The sequence below is a fragment of the Diachasmimorpha longicaudata genome, chromosome 17, assembly GCF_034640455.1.
Source record: "Diachasmimorpha longicaudata isolate KC_UGA_2023 chromosome 17, iyDiaLong2, whole genome shotgun sequence".
NCBI lineage: Eukaryota > Metazoa > Arthropoda > Insecta > Hymenoptera > Braconidae > Diachasmimorpha > Diachasmimorpha longicaudata.
This window is the reverse complement of record NC_087241.1, coordinates 3561006-3583156: the sequence shown is the minus strand read 5'-3', so window position 1 is coordinate 3583156 and position 22151 is coordinate 3561006. Positions and strand designations below refer to the sequence as shown.

The window sequence follows — 22151 nt, the reverse complement described above, 5'->3', positions numbered from 1 at the left end:
AATACGTCGTAATGTAAGAGGTGTTTCCCTCGAAAAATTCTCGTTTATACCTGCACCACGTGGCGGGCACAAAACACTCGATAACCGCGTATTTCACTCCTTTTTTTTCATCGAGGGTCTGCCCGCTGTTTATCCACCCAGTGATATATCACGTGCCCCGAAAACCTTCCGGCCCACCCCTTTACCAGCTTTTTCACGTTCACGTTTTCATCCTTTTTTTTTCGGTTACCCCCTTGACTCTGTTGACTTTTATACCTGCGGGTTAAACAGATCGAACTGTCACACCCCTTTTGGGGGTATTTATGACCCCTTACAAGTGACTTACGTTGCAATCTGTCTGTCAAGAAAATTTTTAAGTCGGGGTACAGTAATTATTATGGAATATTTTATTTTGTTGGAATTTTTGGGAGGAGATTATGAAGTATAAAAAATTATTTTCGCACGAGTGCGGAAAAGACGTTTTCCGGTCATAGAAAAACGTCTTTTCCGTCGAAGACGAGTTTTAACGTTTCTAAAAATTTTTTTTTCGCACTCTCTAAAGGGAATGTTTATTACCCTTACGCCACAGCCCCAGGAAATCAAAAAATTAAGTTGATTCTTCCCACACCCCTTATCTGAACCATTAGTCCCATAAATCAGAATTAGTTTAACGTGTGTAACGCGCACCTCCCGAAATAATACCGTTTAATCGTCGGGCGCCCAGAAAGGAGGCAATAATCCAAGAGTTGCGTTTATCTCGGTCACCAGAGAGTTTTTCTTCCCCTCTTGAAAAATCATCGTCGACAACAATGGCGACTGGACACAGCCGGCCATCGTGTCACAGTCGTTTCGTCCGAGTACAGGGACAATGCAGCCCCTACACTACGCAACCTCTCGCTTTTCCTCTTACGTTTGAACAGTGTCTCCCCTTTTTTTTCAGTGCCCTTGTCATCCCTCTCTCTCTCCCTCGCTTCTCTTTCTCTCCTTCTCCCTCCCCCCATTTTTGGTTCACGCACGGGGTCCATTGCACAACCGTCCGGCGCCAGCTGGCCAACCCCTTGACCCCTCAACCCTCCGCGCGATGGACATTCGTTTCGTCTTTTCTCTTTTCCCTTTTTTTTCGGTCGAAAGGGACATAAAGTTTAACCGGACTTTGGGGTGAGAGGAATGACCGTTGGCGTAACCCAGAGACCCAGAGAAAATCAAAATGATTTTCCTCGGATAAATAGTTACTTTGAGGACAATGGAAGCATCACAATCGCTAGAATTTTAGTTTGTTTATTGATATAAATAAATTAATTGATTTGAAATAATTTGATAATTCAATTGTCGGTGGGAGAGACTTTCCTGACGCATTAATTTGCTCTAAGTTTTGTTTTTGAGATGAAAAATATTTTTTTTAATGTTTAAATTGCAGAAAATAAAATAAACAAAATGGTAACTCAAAATAAAATAAATAGACCAATTAAAAATAATATAAACAAAATGATAACTCACAGAGACATTCTCACCGATTTCTCCTAAATCTCAGAAGGGAAATTTTCAAAAATACGTGAGAAATGGATTTTTAATATTTCCTTAAATTCTTTTTCGTCAGAAATAGCCGGTTGAAGGGCATTAAAATTCAGTAAATGTAAAACCTATTTCCCTGCTGTTGCCACCATAGATCACACTTCACCAACGAGTCTCTCGTCAAGCATTTAAAACAGGCACCAGTTAGATTCATTAGTCAGCCATGTTTCGCACCTTTTCCGGGCACCGCACACGTGGGCCCCTCTGAATTTACGAGGTATTTTGTATTTTTGTTTCTCAACCTCTCTTGTTTCCCCCCGTTTCACGTTCTCTCACTTTAAATTATTCATTCACAAGCCCCACGAGCCCACCCACCCCTGACTTTTTCATTTCTTCTTCTTCGTTTCATTTTTCACTTTTTTATATGTAACGTATGTACGTAGACAGTGAGTTCCGGTGACAGGAAACAATGGTTTACGAGATCAAGAAGTCGTATTCATGTCGCGAAAATTGGATGATTTATACGACATTTTGACAGTCGGAGAGAGGAAACGGATGTGAGCGATGCGGTGAGATAATTTTATTTGTTATTATGGAGAATTTCGGGGGATGAAGAGGAGAGAAAGGCTTTGATGTCATTGTTTCTGTACATGTGAAGATATGTAAAATACTAAAATTATTTAAACTTTAAAAAAATCCAGTCCCGACCCTGCGCTAAAATTTAATTAATTTGATTTTTGAAAATAATAATTATCGCGAAATCAGTTAAATGTATAGATAATTAAATTGTACCTACGTCGAGAGCAGCCATTTTACAACAGTCCTGCCTTTTAACCCTTTGCGCAACCCCATCCCATTAATTCACCCTTGAGGTCGCTCTCTCCGAAAAGGGCTAAAAGCCCGTAATTCGTGCTGCTGTCACAACACACCCATTCGCCCGTCAATCCCCGTCCCCGATTGGCTGAAATCTCACTCCCGACTCGCTCTCGAAAAAAGGGTGAAAACAAAGGGTTAAGGATTGCGCACGTGGCGTATCTCCGTGATCTCCCTTTCCCTTCGGTAATAAAATCGTTGGAAAATAATAAAACAAAGAGGAAAAAGTTGTTCCCATAAATAAAATGACAGGGCGATCGTTAAGATTATCACAGATTCATCGGTTGAAATATCTAAGGGAAAGACGCGAACCTTATGGGCTCTCACACGACCCGGCAATTTCACTATTTTAATGGCAGATATAAACGTGATCGAAACGTCCCGCACACGGATTCTCGATTGGCTATAATCGGAATAAACGCTTGGCACCCAGTCGTGTATCCGTTATACGACAATGGATCGAAACTACGGGTGTAACAATGAAATGAGTGGGTGAGGGTGTGCTCTGTGCCTCTTAGTGGCCCTTGCATGAGTGTTAATGTCTTGCGTTAACTCTACTTTTCTCCCTGGTTGGACGAATGGCAACTTCAGTGGCAATGAACTGGCCTTTATACCTTTATTTCACGGCCCTGAGGATGACAGGAACAATGAAGTTTCTGTCGATAGAAAAGCTGAATAAAAATTACAAAGTGCAGGGGGCGGAAGGAGGAAAATGCGCGGGAAAAATTGAAAAGAAGAGGGAAATTTTGCTGAGATGCGGGAGAATAATTGGGAAAACGAGAGGGTTCGTTATTCGGGGACCTGAATTTTTATTATTCAGCGCGAGGAGGATCCGGAGTTTTCCGAAAAATCGTTGACAGGGGAGCGGGAAAAAGTTCAACGTTTTTCGGGAAAAAAATCGAATCAAAGCGTGAAACTGTAAATCAAGGGTTGCTCTCAAAAATTCCCCTTTTTCGGTGAAAAGTGGAATGAAAAAAAAAGCGGCAACGAAAGAGTTCCACCCCTTTTCTTCCCCCTTTGGCCCCAAAAGCAGTCATGGTGTGGCCCCGTTTCGACGACCCCGTTTTCAACCCCCTTGTACCCAACCATAGAATTTACAGTTTTTCATGGTAAAAAAACCTAAGAACCCGCTCGCGCCAGTGAAAATAAAGGATAGTTGATGTAAAATAGAGAAAAAAAAATTGTGAAGCGTGCGTCGTTCTAGTTTTCTCCGGTACGCAGATGCCACCCTTCTCGACTTTCCGATGTTTTACTCTAAACCGCAGCTATTCTCCTCCTCTCGTGAGTTTTTTTGTCCTTCTCCATCCGGTATTATTCCGCGTTTGAGGAGAATCCCGTAACGAATCCGCGTTTTTTTCCACTTTTTCCAGAAATAAAATACAAGCTCCATGAGGGGTAAACCAATTGGAATCTATATATGGGTGGACTCAGTTAAAAGAATAAAAAAACGTGGTTAAAAATACGGCAGCCTAACGAGTTCAAACACCCTCAAATATTTTTAAATATTTTTTCAAAAAAAAACTAACATTAATAATTATTAAAAAAATATATATTAATTAGAATAGAAGTCTACATGAACGGATCTATTCATAAACACCGAATTTCAAAATAATAATAATCCTTCAGTCTAAAATTTAATTATTTACCATCGCATTTGTTTTAGTAGAAAAAGGAGATAATTTGACTTATCTCTGAGTTGAGTTTTTGAACGGTATCTCCGAATTTACAAGAGATAGCGGAATTTTCCTCATGACCTTTGTTGTAGTGCTCGATTCGCCCGATAAAAAAGGTTATGATAAAAAGTTCGCTATCTTCCCTAGATTTGGAGATATTTCTATCTCATTGTACCGCTTCCTCACAGCGTTAATTTAATTTTTCCCCCCGTAACAAAACTAACTTAATTTTGCAATGGACTATAAATTAAAAGGAACAACATAAACATGTCAGGGCGATGGCGTCTGATAAAATGAGAATTAGGTGATGACCAGTGAATTTTTTAATTACTGAAATTAGCGACTGGACTCATTTATTACGCGAAAGAAAAAACGTCGCCGAGTCGGGTGGGAAATTAAGTGGAGTGTACATGTGGGGCTGATGGGGCACCCGGGGGCCACTCCGATGCTCCCGGGGCCCGTTTTATAGCGGGCGTGGCCGGCGCTCTTCACGGGGGCGTTCAAGTATTTATGCTCGATGCCGGCACGCGCCTTTTTTCATGTCTCCTTTCCCCCCTCGCTCCCCATCGACTGTTTTTTTCTCCTCTTTTAAAAAACACCGCGTGCATCTGCCGCTCATGAAGCTCTACCACCCTCGGCCAGCGCATGCGCCGATGCAGCACTTTCGTGCGCACGCGTTATTGTTTATTGGGCCTTAGAGGAGATCGTCGATTCAATCGTGAATCGAATATTATCGGAATTATTTAAATCAGGAAAATGGAGAAAATTTTATAATTTACTTCTGTGCGAACAGATGATTAATTAATAATAGAGATAATGTTCTACGATTTTTATAACTCGACCGATGCGACAGAGATCCAATTACTTTAGGCAATTAAATTTCTCAATTACATCTGTCACAATTTTTTGGGAGAAAAAAATGCAAAAACTATGCGATGTACCGTAAATAAATTAATGACCTCCGCTTCAGTTAATGAATAATTACTAAAATCATTCACTCATCATGTAAAATAAGACTCGAAGCAGTCGATAAAGTGGCCAATAGAAAATCACCAGCGGTTGCATTGCGTGATGAAGATCAGTGAGCGATGAGACAGTCACCCTCTGGATCCAAATCATCAGCACGAGAGAGCGATTTCATCGAGCGAGCACTCCATCCTCAGCTCGTGCGTACCAAGACTACCATAAGATCTTTTTCTTCCTGCATTCTCTCCCCCCATTGGTATAACAAACTGGCCCATTCTTCCACCACTGCCAACACCGCCCCTCGCTTTATCTATTTTTTTTCTACCGTTTTATTTCATGTTTTTCCTCTTCTCCATTCTTTTTTTTCTCTTCCACTGGGCACAGTGTGTCTGCATTCCAGCCCGATGTTTGGCAATATCTCGGGTGGCACGGAGTGGAGATTATACAAGGGAGGAAAAAGCGGGCTCGTTTATTACAACGAGGGGGGAGGGAGGAGGGAGGAAGAGCAGGTAGGCACGACTAAGGCCCGATGGATTAGCTCTGGTGTTCAGATAAGAACGCGGGATTCCGCTAAAGTCGACTGTGAGGACTTCAGATTTTTCTAAGGATCAAGAATAGCTTCTAACACTGCAATTTAGATTTTCAATGAAATTTTATTTAAAAAATTCGTGGGAAGTTTTATAAAAATTTTACGAAATCATGGAACGTCCAATAATTATTTAGACAAAATTAAAGTCATTGGAAATCAACTTAAATTATATTTTGAATCGTAACAACATCGTATTTATTTATAGTCGGGAATTGATTGAAAATTTATGGATTTTGAATTATTAATAATTATCTTGGGGCGTTTTTTAAGAGAATCCAAGTGTTGGGTTATCAAAATGGTTCCTGGAATCAGCCATTTTGATTTTGGATGACATTTTTATCGACTGGCACTCTCGGCCATGGGGTTGATCTCCCCTTCCGTAAAGTCAGTAAAGTAGAAACTGCCGTATATGGAATAATTTTTCTCATCTATATTGTCCCAGCAGTTGTAATAAATTCCAGACGTCATAGATTTATCATAGTCACGCGATCGCGCCTGACGTTGGTAATTGCCGAATTGTGGTCTCTCACTGTTTTCTTTCATTTCAACGCTAGTTACTGACCGCAGGGCGAGAGGGATTGTCGTGGGGTGCGAAAAATAATGACAGTGTGCATTTTTCACGGGCGTGACAAAAAAAAACTGGGGGATTGGCATTTTTTTTTCCCCCGATCGCCCCTGACTTCCTCTTCGATCAGTTTATTTTCGAGGCCCAGTGGGGTTGGGCTCGATTATTAAGGGATGAAAATGGTTTACAGCGTCTGATAAAATCACTGACCCAATGGTGAACCAGTTCCAGAGTAAAAAAAAAAATTGGGAAACTATTTTTTGGGGTTTTTTGGGTTTGAGAAAATTTAATTGTTACGTCACGTGCGGTGAAGCGTTTCTGCAAAAACATTCGGATTCCGTGAACCGAAGTTGACTCCGATTGTCTAAGGGGTGGGATGACCAGTCGCTGGACCGTAGGTCACAGTCGGACACCCCAGATCATCCCCCTGGCAGTGGAGCGGTGCAATTGTCTGAGTTACAATTGTCCGTCTGTTAATTTCGTGGATTAATCAGAGGGGTCACAAGTGACGAACCAACCGTGAGATTGGAGCAATGATAACGACCTGTGGCCCTCGTCAGTTGCATCAGAACATCGGTGCGACCAAGCGAGAGAACATGTCTGACATTTCCCGCGTCGTTGAGTAGAATTTTCCGGAAGGACTTTAATTAATTGTTCTTACGGAGAGATAAACTTAAATTCAGGGCATTGAGCGATTTTTTATGATTGTGATTGGATGTTGTTTTGGAAGAATGAGGAGGGGTTAGTCCATCAGCAAATTGAAATTAAAGTTGAAATTTACATTTAAATATTTAAATAATGTTGGGATGGAAAAAAATGGGAGAAAGGGAAGAACGAACGTTTTTGAAGTGTCTTTTTTCCAAGGATTTATTCAAGGCCATTTCTCTACCCGGAAAAGCATTTCTCCCAAGGTCACACCCTCGTCGCTCTGGTTTTAACAGCCGTAAAAATCTGGAGCGTCTCTATTGTCTTCTTTTTGTCACGAGAAATATTCAGTCGTGTCGCGAATGCAAAGCGATTTATGGGGGGCAATACCGACCGCCAAGGGTGACCGATTATCAGTTTTTTCCCTTCGATTTTTGACACTTTCACGAAAAATTCTGGGAAAACCACAAAAATGAGAGGAAAAATTTCTTACGTCTACTGTAAAAAATACTGTACGAGAAAAATGTCGGTACCTTATTATCAAATAGATGAATAAATAAAAACACTAGTTGAATTGAACTGAGAAACCTTTTTTTCATCGCTGAAAAATCATTTCTCATTGAAAATAAACTCTCGCTGATGTGAAAACCCTCAAATATTCCGGGAGTCGGCACGTGATTCTGACAGGTTTATGACGCTCTATAAGACCACAGTTTTGACGTAATCTTACCAAAGACTCGCACAAAAGGGTGCAGAGACGTGTCTGCATTTCCCCGTGTGGGAGACGAGTCTAACCCCCGGGGATAATCGAATTGTATTGACTAGCCTTCGTTTTTATATCAATAAATGCATAGCATAAGCCGCTTCGCACCGTACAAATATTTGAGGACAAATGGAGAGTCCCAAGCTCAACACTCCATTTCCAAATTTCATTTTCAATTTTTTTATTCCCCTCGAAATATTTGTTAACAGAGAAAAATTTGTTTCGAGTTGAAAAAAAAAATTTTTTTCCAGTCCAGAATTTTTTTTCTCATTTTTAACATTGAGTCGGCTGTTCTGGTATATTTTAAGGGGGTTGTAGAGTGTTTTGGGGTGGGCCTGGGACACGAAACAGTTAGGTCGGGCCTTTGTTACAAATATCGCTAAAATACAGACGGTGTAAAGCCATAAACCGCACTTTACCATTCTACCATTTTTGTTACTCCCGGAGGTCAGAATTTTGGAGCATGTTAATTTCGTGAATATTTTTCTATGGGGTATATATTATTTTTGAGTGTCAATAGGGGAGACAGGAACGACTGAAGTTCCTTGACTTTACGATTTTTAGGAATTGGTCAAAAGCCTTAAATCAATTTACTGTTATTTTCGGTGACTCAGAGGTGCCAGCAATTCTCCTGTAAAAATTATAAAAAAAAAATAAATACATTAATAAACAAACAAATAAATAGACGAGAAGAGAATACGCCAATTAGTCGGATGAATTGATTGGTCGGATCATAAAATAAAAGTGATTTCAACAAAGAGGTTTGCAACTACGTTAATTAAATGAAATAACGAAAAAGCTGGAATTTTAATGTGTCATTGGGCTTTCTCCCAATATTTCCTCCTTTTTTATCCTCAAGATATAACATTATGTGCTTTATGATCGCGACATGCCAAGACGACCGGGCTGAAACGAAATATAATACTCGTTACGACATCGTAAAGGAACCTTTCAACGGGTATATACACGTTTACTTGGTGGCTAACATTCTCGTACGATGTGGATATACGAGAGAGTGAGAGAGAGTGAAAGAAAGTACTCGCCCATCCACCTCACTAGCTACATTGCGCCAGCTCAGGGTTACTGCGGATGTTTTTTTATACCTCTACTGAGTTACGACGTAAATTTTCTACTTCCCACCCCCTGTTACCCTTCTCTTTTTATCCGCAAAAGCCCTTTTATTACCGAGCCTTTAGGCGTATATATTCATAATCAACGGAGGAAAATGAGGGAGTACTCCACCATTGTTTAAATAATTTAATGATTTATTGAAATTCAATGTTAGAAAGAATTTTCCATTTAAAAACAAATTGATCTCTTCTGGAAAATCATTAAATTCGTAATAATTGTTCGGAAAATGGAATTTATCAGACTAGTGTTTAATGAATAAATTATTCCATTTGATTTATTCCCAGTTAATGTCCCGATAGAAATAAAATGAAAACCCCCGATCGTCTGCCAATGCAGGGAAAATGAAAAAAGGCTTATTTTTAAAAAAATCTCGTAGAAATAATATTTGTCGAGGATGATCCCTTTCAACAGTTTTCTCATTGTTACAACCCTCGGCTCCACCCCCATCATGAACGAGGAGTTACGGTTATACGGTTATGATTGTCATGTTTTGTCAACTCCTGTCTCCTCTCTGGTATGTTTTCTTGGTGCCGACAAAAGGGATGACAGTGCTGGGTATACCAACAAGGACGTAAAGACAACCTTGCGGTTTTTCCGCGTCTCAAGATCGGTTAACGTTGGACAAAGATCCGGAAGTTTTGGTACTAAAAAATTGGATACGTATCTCTTCAAAAGAATAAATCCCATTTACCTTTGCTTTCATGGATTCTCTCGTCTGTAGTTTTTTTTCCATTCATTTATTTACGATAAATCGTCACGGTTAATTTCATCGAATGGAAACATCGAGGATTTTGACGAGTCTTCACAAATTTGGACTCGATTTTTCGAGTAACAAAGTCATAATGGGGAATGAGAAGTTGGGCCTGCGAAGAATGGATTTTTCTCTCTATTTTCTTCTTTTATTTTGGAGCATTAAAATTGGACAATTGACAGCGTAAATAAATACCAGGAGAGAAGCTTCTCGCAAATTCTTAATGGAGCTTGGGGACTGCAACAATGCAAAATATCTCGTATCGTAAAACGTCTGGAAAGGCTCCAAAATATTTTTACCCTGGACCCCTCATTTTGTCGTTCCACAGTGAAGAAGTCAACCTGGAAACCCCAAAAAATGGAACGTTTTCACGTTAAAGCACTAGTTCTATTACTGAAAATAATAGACCCCAGTAATAAAATGGTCGACAATAAGTATTTTTATTTGAGCTTTAAAAAAACTCTAGTCTACCTGGCCGCTGTGTAGTCAGGCCCACGGGCTTACTGGAGTTTTTTACTGTACATTGGTCAAAAATCAATTTTTTCTTCCTCCAACTGACCTCAATAATAATTGCGGATAAAAAATCATTTTCTATTTTAAAAATCCGCTTTAAAAAAACTGAAGAGTTGTTTCCTGTCGTCTCTCTTTCCTCTGATCTGGATTGTTGTATTGTGATCTCGTTGAAGATTTTAAAAATATTTATTTATTTATTTATTTACATTTTGTTCATCATGCGGCATTTTTTTGTATTTTTTTCGTTCCAAAAAAATTGCTTCCGTAAAAAAGCACTTCGAGTTATTTTAATTATTCTTTTTTATTACACAAATTATGGGTTCTTCTGACATATATACTGCCCACATAATAAATACTGCAGTACATACTTTCAACCGAAAAATGGTAGGCACCATTTTCCCGGGTTTTCCAAAAATTTAAATCTAGGCAACTAAAGTGTAACCGAAAATTCCTGTTTATGTGAACCCTCCCATTACGATCAGGTCAAATCAGCCATATAACAATGAAACTACAAATTATTATCATCAACCAAGACGCCGCAAACCACTAACCCCAGTTCAGACACCCTGGCTGCCCTACAATGGTCACCACCTTTCAGTAATAGTAAGGGTTATACCCAGAAATAACGAGGAAAAGCCTCATAAAGTAATAAAAAATTATTTTCGATAGATTATTCGCATTACACCCCCTGGGACTAATTTTACTGAATCGGGTGGAGTGGGGTAATAAAACCTCTTCAGGTTGTTGACTCACCTCAGCTCTCCCCCTCCTCATTTTAGTCGTTTTCAGGAGACTTGCGGGATTTATTGATTTGGTTTGTCAGTTATATGGCCCCCATAATCCATCTCCCATAACAAAAACATTTTTAAATAATCCAGGAGCGTATTATGATTATAAAAAAAAAAAAAAAAAAAAAAAAAAAAAAAAAAAAATGTTAATTTTATAAAAAGCTCTCAAATAGTCGCGGGGTCGTGCTAAATGGAAACATTGGAATTGACGGTCGAGAAAAATATGTCAGACTTGTGCGAAACCAGTGAACACACCCCCCAGGGGGCAGCTGGGCCCCATTCAAAGGCCTGATAATTATTCAAAAATCAGGGAGTATCAAATGGAGTTTAGATTTATTTTTCTGTTGTGTAAAAATCGAAAAAATACCTCTGTGTGAGGGTTGAATCGAGGCGTTGCTGTTCCAGTCAACTCTTTAAGCCTCTGCCATGGGACCATGTCAGGTCCCTGGAGATCTTGGACAAAGGGAGCGAGATGACTTGGGAAACGTCAAAGGATTATTTTGGATTTTTTTTTCACCTTCCTTATTTGAGGGGAATCCTTTCCAATAGATGTGCCTACCCGGGGAATCGCTAAATGCTGATCGTTAGTCATCGGAAAGAAAAATGACATTTTTGGGCTTTTGGAGAGAACATGAGATTCCAAAATGTTGTGACATTAAACATTTTATTGTGCGATTTCCTCTGGTGGAAGAGCCTTTGAGGTGAGTTAGAGGGGATTTTACTTTACTGATCAGCTCCATTCGGGGGTAATTTCTTTTTTTATGTATTGGAGAGTGATACAAGACCATAATTATTAAATAAAATAAGTAATTATAATTTTTTTTAATAGTGCTGGCACATAAAGAAAATTATTGAATGGTTTCTTGCAGTGGAAAATCACCAGCAGACACTCGAACGGTTTTGTCATTTTATGAGCAATTTTTTAAGAATTTACTTCAAAAAAATTCATGAACTCGATTTATTAATTGTTTAAGCCCTTCAAATTTTATTAAATACTGTGCTCTCACCGAAACTTATATTTTCCTCTAACAATAATTTTATCTGGACACTTTACACTCGGGTACAGAAGGTTTGTGTGCCCTTGAAAAAAGGTGGTCTTTTACTCTCGATTTTATTATTTTTGTTAATGCGGAAAATGGTCTCGAAAGATTAACTACAAAAATTTTTCCAGTACCACTGAGCACTCAACTATCTCCCAAGAAACATATTTCCAACCGATGATTTACAAATACAATAAAAATCCCATCCTAAACCGCTAAAACTGCTGCCAGCAAAAAGTCCCGTTCCAATTGAATCCGTAAAAATTTAACTATCGCCGAAAGTTACATTTTCCCAAATATTTTCCAAAATATTTTTCTCCAAATCCATCAGGTAATATTTTAAAAGTATAACGGTGAACGCACTTAAAACTACCCTCGCCAACTGACTATTGAAGTCAGGGGATGGCCTTCGTCAATAAATAAATAAACGAATATACTATAATTGTAACGCGTATTTTTGGGTAATTTCTGGAAAGGTTCGACTTTTAAGAGCTTTTCATGTTTTGCCATTTCTCTGCTAATAAACCTCCTCTCCGAAGCGGGTCCACAATTTTCGGGGCAATTAAACATTGGGGATTTCTGAAAATCGGATGTGCCTAAGTGCAGTGGGCCCAATCGGTCTGGGGATGGGTCAATATTAACGGGGTAAGACCCCTCCCGATTAAACGCTCCCATTTGTCGCATGATTAAACTGATTTTCCCAGCGGGTGTGCAAATGGTTGCCTGGAGATCTAGGGCCCATTAACAAAGCGCCCCCATACTGGATAATCCGGAAAACTATCAAAATATTTTCCCCTTCGGGAGATACCACCATCGAATGTCTTCAGTAGTTAATTTATTAGGGGGTGAAGTATGTCGTCGGTACTAATAATATTTAGTGGGCACGAGTAATTAGCATCACGTACCCAATACCCATTCCTAGTCCCTCGTCCACTATCCACCAGCTCGAACCACAATAAACACTAAATTGTAAATGGTATATAAAACATTAAGCGCACCCCCACATTATATACTTTGCTGTAATATATATTTTTATTATTCAAACGAAATTAAGAGCGAAATAATTTTCTTTTCAGTTAGAAAAATTAACCGGTCTCGTTCCCTTAAAAGCATCAGCCCTTCGATTATCTAGATAAATCCTCAACCCTTCGACTACTTCTTCAACAAAATTATTATACTTTCAAACCGGAAGACCACCGCAGTCTTTTAAAAAATTTTCACATTGTCGGCGGTACTTGTCAACAGAGATTTGTCGATCGGAGGGAGATTACTGGAAAGGGTGAGTAATGGGTTCATTTTCACGGTTGGATCGGTTGCACGAAAATCTCGTAGAATTGGGTCAGTTTAATGCTCTTATTTTTAAGCGGGTCGAGAATATTTCGGTGATGTTATCAGTTCGAGTTGTGAGAGGGTTTTATCTTCATTTTCTCGTAGATTATGGTCGGAACGTGGCGGGAAACATCCGAAAACAGGCGCCAGAGGGATGGCCTAAGGGCAGACTAAGATTTTTCAAGTCGGTTTTAAAAAAAAAATTAAAAGACAAATTAATAAGGAATTTCGATTTTTTATTTTATTCACAAAAAATCACTTTTTTCATAAATTTCATTATTTAATGACAAATTAGTGAATGAAGGGTCCTGGGAAACTAATTAATCATCTATAGGCTGATGGAAAATAATTAGTAAGCAAATGATGAGATGAATAATTAAATAAATAAATAAATAAATATTGATCCCCTCAACGAGATGACAATTTCGAGTTCATATGAATCGCCTGAAATTCATAAAAACAACATTTGAATGACCACAAAAGGATGTAAAACCCGGATGAATGAAGATTTTACCGCGAATGTAATTCGATGCTCCAATAGATGGTGGGTTGAAGAACCGGAAAGCGATGATCCAACCAAAAATCTCCATTGCTCGGCCATTCACTAGAAAAAGTGAAGCGACTTGCATCGGTCAAGCCCGGGGTTCGTAACGTAATATTTGTTAATTGTGAAACTCGATACAGAGGCCAGAGGCCTCTACCTGCTTTCTCCCTTTTTTTCGTGGGAAGCATGGAGATGGAGGAGTCGAGTGTACGATGTGGCCACGCGAGGAGAGAAGTTGACCACCCCCGGTCGTTGAAGATCCCAGATAGCCCCCACCTGCCCTGCGATGACGACTTCATTCAACTTTTGATCCGGGGGAAGGTCTCGGTGGATCGAAAATTATTGGCTTCGGTTCTGTTTTCGGGAATTTTTTAACGAGTGATGAGGGGGACAGAAGGCACCAGTTTGACGATTTTTATTAAACATTGTTATCATTATTTAATTATTATTAGAAGTGCCATTCGTTGTTTGGAATTTACTTCGTTTGTTGTGTTTAGTTGAGGGAAAAATTGATGAAATTATTGAACTGGTTTTTGAATTGGGTTTTTAATTTTTGGGGGATGGTAAAGTGTGGATTGTAGTTGGATATTCGTAATTAAATTTCGATCTGGAGGATTTCGCCTCTTGAACTCGCGGAGGGGTCGTTTCATCCCCCTCTCGATGGTCTTTGATGTAATGACCGGGAATTCAGGATTGAAAATTGCTTGAAATCCGTGAAAGGGTCCTTCTGTCCATCTGAACTGCTAAGCTGCCTAATTTTCATCCCCCTGCGATCCTAGATAGTATTTCATCCCTAGCAAACTCCCTGGACAGGTAAAATCACGGATGAGTTGAGTATATCGTCCGGTATATGGGATTCCCACGGTCTTCTATCCATTCGGGGGAATAGAACACAACAAAAAATTATTCTTAAATCGATATCTGGAACACGTCTCAATTATTAAGACCTCATAATTTATTACGGCATAAAATTGTATTTGCAATCGCCTAAAAATGTAATCAACAATTTCGATCCAACAAAAATCTATTTTTCATTGAGAAATTGATGAAGCGGTGATTATTTATCTATTTATTTATCCAATTATTTTTATTTATTTTTTATTTGCAAGTTCCATTTCATCCTCGATCTATTAACAAATCAATGAAAAAATATCCGAATGAAACCCAAATATTCCCATCGAAAAATCAAAAATAAATTTATCACTCGCGTGGAATATAAAAGGCAACCCTTGCCAGGTATACCACTTTTCATCCAATATTCACCTACAAAATTTCATCCCCTTATGTAAACGACTATTCAAATACATGAAAAGATCCGTGTTACATACCTGCGTGTATGGTCGCCCTGGGAAATGCATCAGAGGCCCTGACGTTAAATTCCAAAACGCAATTTTCGTTCATATACCGTCATCTCACCGAAAAAGAAGGATCCACACATCGATTATTTCCCCCCTTTTACGAAAAATATTTCAGGCCCAATGGGACAGTGGGCTTGCCCTCAGCGAGGGTGATACACATTGACCGTGGGAGCCGCACTCATCCTTTTCACCATTTCGTCCACATGTTTGGCGATTCACTTCGATTGAATTTGAATAGGACCAAACCCGTGGGAGTTGAGTCGTAACTCTTACAAAATTTTTCGTAATTTACTTTCTCTCGATTCTCCAAAGAGTGAAAAAAATCCGGCGCAACCCTTCTCGGTGACGTGGGTGAAATACGGGGGAGGGGGTGGCATGGACAAGTGTGGGAATTTATAACTCCACATATTTGAAAAATATGGAGGGATGCGAACTGCCGGTTCGCTCTGAAATCGGTTGATATTGAGGCTATTGATCACTTGTTCCTCAGAAAAAAAAATGCGGTAAATAATTTTTATTTGTTATAAAAATAAATAAATAAAATATTGAATGGAACGACAATTTTGTTGGTTAAGGAATGATAATTTTGATATATTTTTAATTTTATTTAGGGGTTGTTTTGGGACTTAAATCCCTTCCTGAACCTCCGGTGCATCCCAGCACGTCCGTCCTCGGAAAAATGACCGGAAAAAGCGGTGGATGAGGGTGTGGTGGGTGCAGGTTTTCGAAGGCCACACATGACACCCCGTGTGAAAGTTTAGCATCGTGTGGATGGTAGCTAACTCCCACTGTGGCCTCTTTTCCCACTTTTTCCGGCCAGGCCGTGGCCACTGGAGACGCAGGTCCTGTGTTATTTTTTTTTTCCCTCCGCAGAGTTTCTCTCCCTCGCACCCACTACGCGGGGGATCGATTACCACTCTTTCACCCCACCGGGGAATCACCCTTGGACACTGCTTCGGAAATACGTGCCAAGTTAAATAAACAAATTCATTGGAGGGCTACTGATGGGGAAGGCGAGTGGACGCTTCCTCGGTCTTGAGAAAACGAAATTAAGGGTGTTCTTCTACGAGGTTTTTCCGCTTCCGAAACACATGGTTGGGGGTTATCGCGGTTGTTTGGTGGTGGTTACGAGGATCTTGGGAATAATTAACCGCGTGGAGAGAAATATTCGGTAAAAATTACGAGAGAATTCACGTAATCTCCAATGAACATCTGCTTACATGAAAAAAATTCAATTAAAAAATATAATTTGGTTCGTTTCTATATACTTTCCCCATCCAAAAAGAATATATCAAAATATATATGTGAGGCATATATCTTGTATAGTTTTTTACATTATTTGATCCAGTGAAATTTTTTTTTTTTAATAATTATGAAATATTTTCACATTTAATTTTTAAAATGGACGTTTTACGGATCGAGAATCAATATGTTTGATGTGTTCAATGGATGAAATGTTCTGGATTAAGTTTCGAGTTAGAAAACCCCTGGAAAGAGTTTTTTTCTAGTAGGAAATGACCGGAAGCGTAGGAGGTATGGGCGGTTACAGGGCTATCCCAGCGGTTTTAATGGTTTCTTTAAAAAAAAAAAGGAAAAACGCTCGTTCGAAAGATGGGAACGTAAAAAGGTGCCCCGTATGTCCGGCTTTTTTCCGAAATGTGCAAAAAAAGAGGCAAAAAAAATCCCCTTTGATGACGTATTTTTTCCACGTATTTTCCAACTAATCGATTCCACCGATTCCGCAGAATCGATTTTTTTTTGAAGCTGTCATAATTACTCTAATCACCGATATTTTTTCCCAACAGAATTTTGAAGTTACCCGTGAATGTGAATATTATTAGTCCATGATGTCAGACGACTTCCGCACCCGAATAATAAGGGTAACAAATCTCAGAAGCGAATGGGGCTGGTGAGTGCACCGAAAACTTCTGTCATTCATCGAAGTGCACCTTTTCTTTCTCCCACGTATTTTCAGTAAAAGTTTCCCTTAAGATGTTAAAACCCCGCCTGGAGTTGTTCAATCATGCTGACAACTCGAGCCATAACAGTCGAATAATTAACCGAATGGACATTTAGGTTAATTGATCCTCAGTCGAGTAATCCTTTCACCGCCAGGAGGGTCATATATCTCACCAAAGCGATCAAAACACGTTCACAATCCGGAATAACTATATTCCCGTGTTGACCAGGTGCCGTCACCCACAATTTCCATAATTACCCCTTTATCGACACCTCATCGAAATAAATAATTTAATTCAAACATTAATTTCGTGTGAGGTTTTCCGTGTTAGCATTAAGGAACCCTTCATCAAAATTTAACCCCAATAATTATAGTAAAGAGGCGTAGTACCAGTTCCATTTGTCACTGAAAATACCAGTCCCCTTCGTAAATTAATATTTCTGATACGATAGGGAATTTCGAACCTGTGAGGGGGTTGAGACCATTAAAAATACATGAAAATGTAAATGAACCAGTTTTGCTCGTCAATCGCAAGTATTTTAATTTGGGGAAACCCCGCAGATTGATGTCACTGGACCTCATTAAAAACCATCGAAAAAAAAATTCCAGAATTTTTCCGGTGGCGTAAATTTCTCCCAAAAAAATCTGGTATCATAAATAGAACATTCAGTTTTATTTTAAAAAATTCCAGAGTCAGAATTCCGAATTATTCTGGAAAAATTGCACTAAAAGATTTTCCATTCATGATTTTTATTTTATCCTGGACATTAACAAAAAAACAATGGGCAGTTCCACCGATTTTCCTTTTGAAAAATCAACGTGAGTTAACGGGGTCTACAAGTTTTCCCTCTTTAGCCCCCAAAAAACAATTAACATCCCATAAATTTGAAAATGAGACAGTCTTCCCGGCAATCGAGCCCTCGAAACTCTTTTCCTCCAGAAAAATGTGGCGCTGGAGTATAATTTTTAATAGCCAGTGGGAGTGGCTGGTATTCGTTTAGTGCATTTTCAACAGCCGGTTAAACTAAAAGGCTTTTTCTCTATGCAATATTTTACGATCACTCTTTACACGCGCCCCTTCCACTTTAAAAGCTCATTCCATTTAGTGATATTTTGGAAAAAAAGGCAGCACCGGTATCAACCTTGTGAGCCTCAGAGATAGCATGTCATCGGGTTTTTAACGACCGAACGCCTGAGGAGGAGACGAAGAGTTGAAATGTGTTTGACATTCGGCACAAGCGTCGAATGTGTCAAGCGATTGTTATGGACCATTAGCTCTTATGTCGGAAGACTTAAAATTACCCAAATTACAATTAATTTCTCTCACTCAAGGCAGTTCCCCGAAAGTGCCGATTCGTCATTAACAAACGAGAATTTTAATGGGTTGAAAAGGAAATAATTTATTGAACTTATAAAAAATATATCTGAAACATATATTATATAAAGGATATAAATACTATGTCCATAAATTAAGTATACATACATTAATCCATAAATTTAAAGATAATTTTCAATAAAAAATCGTGCATTGAATTAATTGGAAAAATCGAAATTTTTCCAATTAATTCAATTATATTGACAGCGAAAATTTGAAAAAATTTTGGGGTTTGAAAATAGTTTTTTAATCTTCTCGCATCGCAACGGGGGTCCATTGTCACGTCTACCCTTTTTTCTTTACGAGGTATTTCCCATTTTCAAAGTATTTCATGTGATAAAATTCTGTATCACCACTGGCGGGATGAGACTGCTCCTCAGATAATTCCTGACTCATTCTGAAGGGATTATCATTCTAATGGCTACTGTGACTAATTGTGTTACGTTTGTGGGCCCAAATGCTCGACACCAGAGAGAACTAGACAATTTATTTATTGCAATTTACCGCGTATCGTAATTTTTTTTTCACATCTCAAAATTTAAAAACCAGTGAACCACATGCTATCGTATAACAGACGATCCCATATTTTTATATAGGTGAGTCCCATGAAAATCGATAAGAGACGCCCTATTTTATTGAAATGTCCCAGAGTATCCGGTAACTTCAATATCCCCTAATTAGTCGGTTGACAACAACTCTTCGATGACACGTGGCCAGTCCAGGAAGAGTGTCGAAGGGAAATCATCACCAGCTGTTTCGAAACAACATAAAACAAACACGAATTTTCAATTTCCCTCGGCTTTTAATCGTCCCAGAGTCCCCGACGTTTCGAGAAAAATTACGGAATTCTTACGCAATCGTAACCAGAAATATCTTCCGGGCCTGAAGTCCCAAAAGTTCCAAGAAAATTACCCTAACACTCACGATTTTCTTTCCGCTTTTCCGGAGCAATTTTTATTCGATTCTTTCGCCCGCGATTACGCAAAATTTTCGCACTTTCTGAAATTCATTTCTCCCGCTCAAGGATCGAAAAAGGATCGACTCCACTCGGAGGGAAATAATTGACCCAAATTATTCGAGAAACCGAATGAATTCACGGTTAAATATCATCGGAAATAACCCGAGATTTAATCGGATTATTCGATTCTCGCGTCGAATTTCGAGCCTTCATATATCGCTTCTCAAACCGATCCAGGACTCGAGTTACCCGCACGTCAATCTCCATTATTCAGTCCTGACAATTCGGTCCTAATTGGCGCTAATACTCTATTCGCAAAGTCCATACAAATCACTTCCGCTTTGGGGTATTTTCGGTGCGGGGCCATTCGTGTCGTACAACCGAGAAGAAAAGGGTTCGATACGTGTGTCGAGATCGGTTGGGATTTAACGAGATTAAATCATTTTTACAATGTCCTTCGGAGGAACAGGTACTTCTGACTCATGGGAAAAATTTCCTGTTGTTTAATTCTATAGAATTATGAATTTTTTAAATTTTATTTTATTTTATCGAAAAAATATCCATAAAAAATCTGTGAACGAATGAACGATTTTCTGCCTTTTCTGATGATAAAAAATTATGTAAAATATATAAAATACATAGAATATATAGAAACTATAGAACTGATTCAAATTATTAATAATAAAATCGATTTTCCGTACGAAAAAAAAATTTTATTGTAAAAATTCTGGTAAAATTCTCCTGACGATTCAAAATTTTCCTCAATTTTTCCCTCTCGGGGAAGTAATTCTAAATATAAAAATTATTATTACAGAGAATTATTATTATTATTATCGTCTTCTCACTGGGTTAACGGAAGCACACGTTCGATGGTATATCGTAAAATAAATCTGCCGAAAGTCGAGATCAGTTAATCATCCGAAACATATTCTCATATTCTTTATCACCAGAAGAGTGAGAGCCCCCTCGCGTGGTGTACTCAAATGTATCTTTTTTTTTCACCCCTAACCCCTGCGTGTACTCACACACACACACACATACACCACGGGAGATATAACGTTTGAGAGGAGGCCAAAACTCGAGATTTAAAAATCGTGTCCGGGGTGAGTGGATGTCGGTACCAGTCGATACATTCTTATTTCCGTACAAAGCCTTTCAATTTCCCTGGCGTGCCTTTGATATTTTTGCGCGACCCTTATGTATATTTCTCCGTTGAAAAAAAAAGGTTACCACCCTCTCAACCTTTTCCCTTATTTTCTCTCTGGTCGTCCCTCCAACGTCCGGTCGATGCATACACGAGTTTTCTATTTTCCTCCCACCCATTTTATCCTTCGGCTTTCACTTTCCTATTCAAATTGTACTGTGAGACTTATTCGATTTTCTTTTCTCGTGTATCAGATTCTATTCATGCCTCATATTTTTATAGTGATTTTGTAAAAAGAGCACTACACGAGTGCTTATTCTCCTCGAAAATTTATTCAACAATTTTTATCGACTCTGAAGTGAATTTTATTGTACGATAAATTCTCTGAGAATCTCGAACAATCGACTGTAAACCCACTCATTCACATATTCATCTCCTGGAAAATTAAATTCATTGAAAATCATATTGTTGATGAGTTTGAATGTTAAGTTGCTGTTCGCAAAAATTTATTCACAAATTTTTCGGGACTCACAGGTGAATTCTAGTTTTTATGAAATTCATTGAGAATTTCGAGCACTCGATTGTAAATGAGCTTTTTCACGTCTTTACCTGATACAAAATCCAAGTGACCGAAGTGAGGATAGTTTACGGATTCAAATGTCAACTTGTCAGAGCTCACAAAGTTCCTCGAGAACTTGACAAGATCCTCCTTCGTTACTAAGGGATCACTGGCAGCTGAAAATAGTACCATTGGCACAACAATATTGCTCAAGTTGTAAAATGGAGGCTGAGTTTGTCCGTATCGTTGCAGATTGATACGACTGTCTTCGTAATCAAAATGATCCACATTATCTAAATACAATTACATTTACGAATTACCAATAATTTTACTATAAAATAGCTTTATAGTTTTATAAAATTGTTACTCCATTCGATCGAACTTTACTCTCAGACTTTTCTCAGTTTTTTTATCATCAACAATAGAATTTATAATTAATTACCTTTGTTGTACCGCTGCAGAAAATAATTGAAAACTTTCAAGGATGTGCCACTGGGGAAGTGTCTTGTGAAACGATTCAAATTCCCCTGCGAATAAAAATCATTCTATCATTCACCAGACGGAGGAAAATATTGAATAAAAATTACAAGTCACTTGGTTTTTCATTAATTACTCAGTAATTTGGACGGAAAAATTCTCTCACTGGACGACCTTTCCTGGAGATACTCACAACAGTAGTCTGTACGCCATCGACTCCCACAAAAAATTTGCAGACAGATAGGCATAATTTGATGGTGTAATTATTCGCCATGCAAAAGTTCTCGAAGAAGGCTGGCAACAGAACCGTCTGCGAGGAAGTTTCCACTGCTCCATTAGGTATCATCTGCTGCCAGAGGTCCAAAATTCGAACCAGTACTTGTCTCATTGGTGTCATAACCGCCCAGGGGTAGAAAGGAGCCAGAAATATTGCGAGGTTTATTTTCTCGTTGTATTCAGGTCGGTCTGCGAGTAACAATGTCCCTATGGTGCCACCGATGGAGTAACCCACGAACGTCATCGACGATTGCCTCGTGTGATTCACCACGTAGTCAATCATCGCCGCCAAATCCAAGGTCGCGAGCTCATCTAGACTAGGGAGCAGACATTTTCCGGATTTTTTAAAATTAAAACAAATTTTTTCTCGCTCTGGAGGGGAA

At 38.9% G+C, this 22151-nt stretch overlaps 1 protein-coding gene and 1 long non-coding RNA gene across 5 annotated transcripts in view; one reads left to right on the top strand and one right to left on the bottom strand.

The window, feature by feature from the left end:
• LOC135170391 (uncharacterized) overlaps window positions 1-22151 on the top strand; it is a 58217-nt gene that overhangs the window by 4314 nt on the left and 31752 nt on the right. The gene's annotated exons all lie outside the window — the stretch shown is intronic.
• The window catches only part of LOC135170390 (lipase member J-like), a 41900-nt gene that overhangs the window by 18550 nt on the left and 1199 nt on the right, over window positions 1-22151 (bottom strand). Inside the window, exons 4-7 of one of the 4 annotated variants that reach the window (XM_064136165.1) lie at window positions 21686-22085; window positions 21458-21542; window positions 21066-21308; window positions 9769-9788 (exon numbers count right to left, since the gene is read on the bottom strand). In XM_064136165.1, coding sequence (XP_063992235.1) covers window positions 9784-9788; window positions 21066-21308; window positions 21458-21542; window positions 21686-22085 — 733 coding nt within the window. In that variant the 3' untranslated portion in view covers window positions 9769-9783. Of the gene's footprint in view, window positions 1-9768; window positions 9789-17702; window positions 19106-21065; window positions 21309-21457; window positions 21543-21685; window positions 22086-22151 lie in introns of those variants that run through there. The other 3 variants (XM_064136164.1, XM_064136163.1, XM_064136162.1) reach the window with 3 other exon arrangements.